Raw genomic sequence first — 8,586 nt, forward strand, 5'->3', positions numbered from 1 at the left:
ATCGGATCTTGCAAACCGGGTCTGAAAATATAAACTCCTGAATCCGGATCTTAAAAGAGGGTCGATTCAGACCCGACCACTACCTTCGTTTAATTTCGAATTTGAAACCCCCAAAACGCTGTATCCCTCTGCCACTCGTTTTCAAGTTTGAAGCTCACTGAACGTCAAACCTCCATACTCTCTCTCCCTCTCTCTCTCTCTCTCTGAAATTCCACTTTCCTGCGTTTTTCCGGCTCACTCTCCCCTGCAGATACGGAGTAAGTAGTCTTCTTTAGTTTACCATTTAGCTTTGAATTTCTAGGGTTTGTTTACCATTTCTCTATTACACTTGGCGAGAAAGTTCCTCAGTAACTTACCGAAACCAAAAAGATGAACAATTTTCTTTCTTTCTTTTTTCTTTTCCCCCTTTCTCCAGTTTCTCAGGAGTCCGACAGGGTTACGGCTCCTATTGTATGTGAGATTTTGGGTCTCTGGGCGTTTGTTGGTTGCTGCAAATTCAGATATTCTTATTTTTCCGTGAATTAAGGTTAATTTTTCTTTGATAGTTATTATTCCGCACGGAATTCAGTAATTCTTTTCTCGATTTATGATTTAAAGAATACTTTTTTTGGCAGATGGAAGCTCTGTATTCGAAGCTTTACGATAAGTACACCAAACTCAAGGTATCTCAGCTCTTAACTGTTCTTCTATTCCTTTGGTATTACTTAAATTATTTAATGGGACACTTTATTTTCTTAACGTACATTTATATTTCAATGATGCCATGTTTCCTCAATGAGATTATTTTTTGCAGACGAAAAAATGGCCCGAGTTGGAGAAGCTTAGTAAAGATCAAGAAATAAAGTTTGTGAATTATGTGAATGGTATCATTTTCCCATCTGTACTTCGTGTGTATTATGTCTACTTGTATGCCTTTTTTTTTTTTCTTTTACGAGTCACCTTAAGTGTACTGGTGTGATTGTGCTGTGATATGTGGCAGCCGGGAGTTGTTTTTCTGATCTTCTTAAATTGTGTTTGAAATTACCTGAATTCAGAGTTCTTATTTATGCTTGGTGCATTGGAGTAGTTACCTGATCCCCGCAACCGGTTAAAGGCCCCTTTCGCCCAACCCTAGCCTGCAGAGATCCATGTTTCAAAGTTTTTTAGGAACATTTTTGTGCTTGGTTATTCAGGCCTGGTGGCTCTGTAAAAGTGTAAATGAAAATCTCTGAGTAATATCATCAGTCGTCCATAAATCCCAACTACTTGGGATGGGCATACAGACCTTTTCCATTAAACCTCTAAGTTTGGAATTTCATCTCCTTGAAAATTGAACTTTATAACTGACATGGTTGTTTGAAACCGTTTCTAGTAGTGTTGTTCTTTTGCCCTTCAATTTGATCAATCTTTCAATAAAACTGTGCGTTGCTCCCAAGTTTTCTGTTAACTTAGGGAGTATTTTTTGAGCCAGACCTTGGTATTGGATTGAGCATAACAACCCTATATGAAGTGTAGTTTTTATTTTCACTCAAGCATAGAGAACCCAGCTAAGCTTAATTGGAGCTAATCATAGTTTTCATCAATTTGACCCTTCTTTTTCCTCACCTGTTGCAGCTGCAGAGGAGCTGATCCAACACTTGAAAAATGAAAATGACCAATTGCGTGCTCAGGTTGATGACTTGAGAAGTGAAGTAGCCTCTGTTAGGCATGATTTTTTACCTTCCACTAACTTTTTGCTTTACTTAATATGGTTTCCCCCCCTCATTGTTGAAAACCACTTGTTCAACTTTTGGTAGAGCCTTAATAACTGTGAACTTGGAAAAACTTGTGTATATATAATTATATATACACAAATTTTGGATGATTCCAGCTCTTTATAGTTGGTCTGAATATCACAGCAATTAAAGGTTTCAGAATTCGGATATAGATAAAATAATATATAAGGCATAATGCAGACATTTGAATTTGCATTTGCATTTATAGTTTGCTCATGTTCAATTTTAAATATATTTAGAATGTGTAGTAATAACAGTCTAAAACATATGTTACATCCATTTTCAGGTCCACCAAAGATGAACAATTTTCTGAGTACCAAAAATGTTTAGTGGAAGAGAACCAGAAGAGTAAGACATACACATTGGTTAATTTATGCTGCTTGTTAACTCTTATACTTTCTTACTAGCTCAGCGGTGTTAGCACCTGTATCATGGAATGTAGCCTTATAAATACATTTTTTCTTTTCTTTTTTCCTCTCTATTTTGTTTTTATTTGGAACTTATGGGTATTTCACCAAAATTAACCAGTTAATCTGTTTGATATGTTCTACCAAAGTACCATTTGATGTGACTAATTTGGAGAGTTAGTTGCAAATTCTAATTGTTGGTAATTGGTAATGTCTTTGTTACGTTACCAATCAATTCCCTCCTATTCTGCCAATGTTGGTCAAATTACCTTCCATCATTGAGATGCTAAATTTATTGCAGATAAAGTTCTTTCTGAAGAAGTAGAGAAGCTTCGGAAGCTACAACAGGAGGAAATTGTTTGCACTCCGAAGGATGGCGGAAATGATAATGGACAACTAATCGTGCCTAGAGATGCACACGCTATATCGGAAGTGTCCAATAGCTCATCAAGAAAACGTAGCAGGATGGTTGGCTCTGAGAATCAGGAGGATGATGCCATGCAAAGCGAATTCGAGAAAAACTTATCCAAGGAAACTGTGTCCAGTAGTGTTTTTGTAAATGTTCAGCAGGTATATATGTTAATCATACATATTTTTGGGTAGCAATTATTGGTTTTATCCTTATCTTCTGACCATTTTGGTGTGCCCACTTAGCCGGAATGCTGTAGAAGAACAATTGATACATCAGGTTGGTGTTGGAAATGAATTCTCTGATATTTTCCTTGGCGCTTTGTTATTGGTTTATTTTATGTACTACATTGTTTTTTAGGTGGTGGTTCAAATGAATGTGGTTCTGCATACTGCTTGTTTCAAGCTTTTGTTGAGTATTTGGTGGACATGAAACTATCTGCTGTTAATCAAACTGAGGGAATGTCCATTTCTGCCCTACATCAATCAAGTGGTAATTCATCAATCTGGAATTATATTTTTAGTTGTACTTTAGCCAAAGCTATACAGGTACTCCAGAAGTCCATGTTGTCCCTAAAGTTTTAATTTGGACAATCTAGTGATCATGGTTTTAGATTTCATTGATTGCGGCACTTGCATCCACATCCAAAATGGTGTTATTCATTTGTTTTTCATAGTTTTCATTCATGTGTTTTCCAGATTTCATCTTACTTAACTAAAAAGCGGAGTTAAATTTTTCTCAAGTTTATTTTCCACCCTAAGAACAACTTCACAAGTCGTATTACTGCTGCCCTGCTGGCAAATTGCACCACCACTCTCTCACCTCCCGCTATGCTCTCTGTTTATAATTAGACCCACCCTTGCTGCAAACATACCCATCCCTAACCTTTTGAAAGAGCCAAGATCGGAATTTTATCTTTTTGTTTAGCTTTATTTTTATTTGTTGGAGTTCAATTCCATCTTTAGGGCTCCTTTTGCAATCTGAGACTAGAGGCAAACCTGCAAGTGTCTCTTTTATTAGTTTCAAGATGAAGGATGAAACAAATGAAATAAAAATGGACAGCTTTACTGTTATAAATTCTTGTCTTATCCCCAAATTCCTGATTTAATACTCAACCCAACTTTCCCCAAGTCATCAATCTAAGAAGAAGACAGAAAAGAGGCAATAATGGCTCCGGGTCTCAACACAACCTAGGGGATGTGATTGAAATTCGTCTTTTCATTGTTTGTATCACCGAGACACCCAAAGGGCCGGCCAATTTGCCAATTAAGAATTCTCAGATGCAAAACACGAAGTTCTCTTCTCCTTTCATTCTCTTCTTTCTTTTTTATTTTTACTTGGTTGTCAGGGTCAGGGCCTTAACCCTTTTTTTCAGCGAGTAATATTTTCTAGAAAAAACTAAATAAATAATAATAATAATAATAATAATCTTTGATCTTGCAAAATCTTTAGAATTTTAAGTCGGGTGTATAATAAGATAAAACCTATGTTCTGAATAGTAATCGTCATATTGGTTTATATATTTGTTATCTTATCATACCTGAGTCCTGCATGGTTAGACCTCAAAAAGGTTTGTTTGTTTGTCTAATTGAGCCTTTAAAACCTCCACAGTTTAAGTTTCTGCAGCAGATAATGTCATTCACTGCTTTCTGGTCTGTCTGTTTCCCATAGGCAAATTATGCTTAATGTGGGTACTTAAGTGGAATTGAGTTTTGGCTTCCAGATTTCAATGGCTCAGTTACTTCATAATAAACACGACCTTTTTAATCGTGGTTATGTCAGGGTACTCATTCAGTTTAACATGGATCGACAAACCATCTGGAAAGGAAGCAGAACTTCTGTACCGTGTCTTATCATTGGGAACATTTGAGAGAATAGCACCAGAATGGATGAGGGACGTCATTATCTTCAGCACAAGCATGTGTCCAATCTTCTTTGAAAGAGTAACCCGTGTTATCAAGCTGCATCGCTAACGATCCTCTTCCCGAGTGCAGTTTAGGTTACTGTTACTGTCAATCTGACTTTCTGCAAGTCTTTTGCAAATTGATGGCTGTGGCTGTGGGAGCAGACGTTTTTATGGGCTAATCTAATTGTGTTTGTACATTAGACCAGGGAACTAAGCGATTTGATATAAACTGAGAGATCTTCTAATGTAAATACTATGATGACCTGTGGATACCTTGAGTAGCAGTATGACTTTCTTGAGTTAAAAAGAATTTAGAATGTATTCAGTGAGGTTTATGCAAGTTCTTTCTTTGTTGGGCTTCCACCAGATTATGACGGTTTTTTTCTGTATTATGTGGCATCTGGGTTCAAGGAAAATTCATTAGTCACAAGGGAATTATACAAAAGTAATCTTAGAAATTGATGTGGTGTAATATGGTTCATCAAATTATAAACAATCTAATAGATCACATGAAATCACATCGATGTGTAAGATTACTTAGTAATCTTTTTGTGGCTGTGTACCACTCCTCATGTTCCAAACCTCTAACTAATACAAAAGCTCTAACTTGCACAGCACAAAATAATAACAAATTTCAACATCAACATATCAACATCATCATGGTAACCAACCATGAAAGAAGTTTGGCTTGAATAGAAGGATTTAAAATCTTTTAGAGTCATATGAAATATAAATCACTATTTATATATTTATCATTTTTTAATCTATTAAGGACAGAAAAAAAAAATTATATACACTATACTTACATCCTACTAAGTAATATGTAATAATAAATATATAAAGTACGGTGTGCAATTTAATTTTTTGTATAATATTGAATGATCAATAAATTGAAATCATTTTATGTATCTCTCGCCTTAAGTACAACAGCATTACAATATGATTTCAGTGGTAATATTTTAACAAATTTCATGTTAATAAAAATTAAAAATTATTGTTACACCTTTCAAACATTGGTGTGACATGAGGAAGCGGTTGATGTGGTGAAAATCGTTTCGGATAAATTATAAAGAAATGAGTAATGCAAGATGTATATTTATCACCGTTAAATAATTTTTTATTTAAAAATAAATAAATAAATATAAAGATTGATGGACAATATTACTTCATTATAGTGGGATAAAAGTAAGGTTATAGCGTAGTGTATGGAATTTTCCTAAAAAAATCTTTAATATTAAAGTAGAAGTGGCATCTTAATTCATAGATAAATACAAGAGCTGGGATTCCCTTAGAATTATGGATTGTGCCTTTCTGCGCATGTTAGTTGCAAGGCACCCGCCGCAACGTTAAACTGAGAAAACTAGCCGTTGTAGTTGAAAATTCGAAGTCCCGAGTCTACCCCTGCCATTGTTGTAACGTTCGAAACAAATTTGAATTCTCCGACTGGGCCTATAAGTCACCACCCTCCCACGCCTTTTTAAACCCCAAATCTTCTAGCCCCTACGCTCCCCAAATATTACTGTCTATCTCTAAAACAGTAAAAACTCTGTTTGTCTCCCTGTAATCAGTAGAAGAAGAAGAAGAAGGGAAAACCCCAGTTCTTTCTCTTCTTCTTTCTTCTCTCACTCACTCTACAAAGCCCATTGTTTGGTTCTCAATCTCTCAGTGCCCCTCTGTTTTTATTTTGGAACCCAGGAAACAATAATAACAAGAAGGATCTATGGCGACAATTAACGGGTTCACTGAAAGTGCTCAAGGCTACCAAGACATTGGTATTAATACTACGGTGACCGCTGCAGCGGCGCCACCGAAACAGCCCCATCCTCCCGCAAAGAGTGTTGATTCCCAGTCTGTTCTCAAAAGGTAAATCTCCTTTTCTTTTGTCACGCTGTTCCTGTGATGGATCCTTAAGGGTTTGGGTTCTTTTACTTATATCTCTTTTTCGTTGCGAGTGTTTGAGTTCTTGAATTGGGTATTTGTTTCTTCGTTTGCATGGATATTGGGTTCATCTGCATGATCTTCTCGTCGAAAGGCTTCTTAGAAAGCTAGATAGGTTATTTAGGGTATTGATCTTGTATTTCTTTATTTTCTCTCATATTGATGTTGAATATTTGATCTTTCTTGGGCATTTGTAGGGTCTCTAATTCGGTTTCCTGTGTTATTGAAACAGGTTGCAATCTGAATTGATGGCCTTAATGGTAAGAACCATGCCATAATTTTTTCTTGAAGAATGGATTGTCTGTTTTCTTTAGTTACTGGGGACAAAGTATAACACGTTTTAAATTTTCAGAGTTTTCTTTAATCTCCCTCTTTTTCTAAGCGGCAATCTACAAATTATTCTGGTGATCTAGGGTTTTAAAATTAACTTTCTTGGTTTATAACTTAATTTTAGATGAGTGGTGAATCTGGGATTTCTGCCTTCCCTGAAGACGACAATATATTCTGCTGGAAAGGAACAATTACCGGAAGCAAAGATACGGTGTTTGAAGGAACAGAATACAAACTCTCCTTTTTGTTTTCTAATGACTACCCATTTAAGCCCCCAAAGGTCAAATTCGAGACCGGCTGCTTCCATCCCAACGTTGATGTCTTTGGAAATATTTGTTTGGATATTCTTCAGGTACTTCCCTCTTCATCAGTTTTTTTTTTTTTTTTGGGGGGGGGGGGGGGGGGGGGGGCTTCTTCCAGTCGTTAAATTGAATTTTTCAAGCAGTTTTTTGGCCCCCATTTGTCATGTAAGGTTGAATAATGTTAATGTGTAGGATAAATGGTCATCTGCTTATGATGTGAGAACCATCCTCTTATCTATCCAAAGTTTGCTTGGAGGTATTTATTTTCTCTTTTTGCTGTGTTTCAAGTAATAACCATTTTTTCCAGTAATCCGGCATTAATCATTTTTCTTTCCTTTGTGAAATTCAGAACCAAACATTAGCTCACCTCTCAATACCCAAGCAGCACAGCTCTGGAGTAATCAAGAAGGTGATTGCATATTTACTTTTCTTCCACATACATAACTTGGTTCCTTCTTCCTTTGAAAAAAAAAAACTTGTTTATGGAAAAGTGTCTGACAAATGCCTCCTCCATCTTTACAGATTATAGGAAGATGGTGGAGAAGTTGTACAAGCCTCCAACTGCTTAGTTTCATGGGTTCTAGCAATTTCACGGCCGAAGAGTTTATATGAGCTTCTTCTTTAATTAATGTTCTTTCTTTTTGGAAGATGAGATGGACTGAATTTTTTTCCCATCTTTTTTTTTTTTTTTTTCCCTTCTTCCTGTGTGTTACATTCTTTTCTTCTTTAATACTGTCGGAAAATCATGGTCCTTTGTAATAAATGAACATCAATTAGACAATTGTTGCTCTCTCTCTCTCTCTCTCTCTCTCTCTCTCTCTCTCTGATGTCTCTCATATCGTTAATCCAAATCAGCTAGTTTACTTTTGACAAAGCAAATATTCTCTGGATAGATGAATTTTTCCAGAACCTTTTTTCGAATTTCTTTCTTTTTCAATGAAATGTGCTTGGATAAAAATGTCAGACTATCCTAAAAATTACAGGCTACCCTAAAAATTATAAAAATTATTTTATCTCTCATAAAGATATTTCCTCGTTATTGCTTGTCTTAAAAAGACAAGCCCTGCAAAATTTCTTTGAGAAAAATTCGTATTTGTGACTTTATTTTCCTTTTCATATCTTAATTCTTTTCATAAACAGACTTTTAAGAAATCCTAAACAACATCTCTCTCGTCTAGTGCTCTCTACCAAATTGCAATACCGTAGTTTATAAATGCATCTTTGAATTCATTTGATTTTGACAACCGAATAGTTTCAATTTGGTGGGTTGGGGAAAACTTATGGCATGACACTGTTGTGCCGAGGTAATGCTGCAGCTTTAAAATTGTGTCAAACGATGGAACTGAATTGGAGACCCTTCGTTCATGCTCCATTTGTGTGTGCTTGCTGAAATATAATGACCTGTATTGTTGGGTGGCATACAGAGTACTTACACTACGTCGGATTGGTTGATCTTAGTATCTTCTCATGGCTTAAAAATAAGAAAAGGGAAAAAGAAAGGAAATATGTTGTACATAATATAGAGACACAGTGACAACGG

The 8,586-nt window shown here is 35.9% G+C and overlaps 2 protein-coding genes across 4 annotated transcripts; both read left to right on the forward strand.

Annotated features, from left to right (window-relative positions):
• The first annotated feature begins 72 nt into the window (after positions 1 to 72).
• LOC122291746 lies at positions 73 to 4,816 on the forward strand. Of its 3 annotated transcripts, none has more exons than XM_043099682.1 (10): positions 74 to 257; positions 416 to 526; positions 615 to 662; positions 794 to 863; positions 1,594 to 1,684; positions 2,041 to 2,102; positions 2,463 to 2,731; positions 2,816 to 2,849; positions 2,931 to 3,062; positions 4,353 to 4,816. In XM_043099682.1, the coding sequence occupies exons 3-10, from the start codon at positions 615 to 617 to the stop codon at positions 4,541 to 4,543; spliced, it is 897 nt and encodes a 298-aa protein (XP_042955616.1). In that variant the 5' UTR covers positions 74 to 257; positions 416 to 526; the 3' UTR covers positions 4,544 to 4,816. The 3 variants fall into 3 exon arrangements, with proteins under 3 accessions (XP_042955618.1, XP_042955616.1, XP_042955617.1); XM_043099683.1 differs by having other exon boundaries at positions 416 to 521; XM_043099684.1 differs by lacking the exon at positions 416 to 526 and having other exon boundaries at positions 73 to 257.
• A 1,137-nt stretch (positions 4,817 to 5,953) lies between these two features.
• On the forward strand, positions 5,954 to 7,838 carry LOC122291930 (ubiquitin-conjugating enzyme E2 20-like). Its single transcript, XM_043099986.1, has 6 exons — positions 5,954 to 6,339; positions 6,647 to 6,674; positions 6,869 to 7,096; positions 7,239 to 7,302; positions 7,396 to 7,455; positions 7,569 to 7,838. The coding sequence occupies exons 1-6, from the start codon at positions 6,197 to 6,199 to the stop codon at positions 7,613 to 7,615; spliced, it is 570 nt and encodes a 189-aa protein (XP_042955920.1). The 5' UTR covers positions 5,954 to 6,196; the 3' UTR covers positions 7,616 to 7,838.
• The last annotated feature ends 748 nt before the right edge of the window (positions 7,839 to 8,586 follow it).

The sequence above is a fragment of the Carya illinoinensis genome, chromosome 13 (genome assembly GCF_018687715.1).
Source record: "Carya illinoinensis cultivar Pawnee chromosome 13, C.illinoinensisPawnee_v1, whole genome shotgun sequence".
Taxonomy (NCBI): domain Eukaryota; kingdom Viridiplantae; phylum Streptophyta; class Magnoliopsida; order Fagales; family Juglandaceae; genus Carya; species Carya illinoinensis.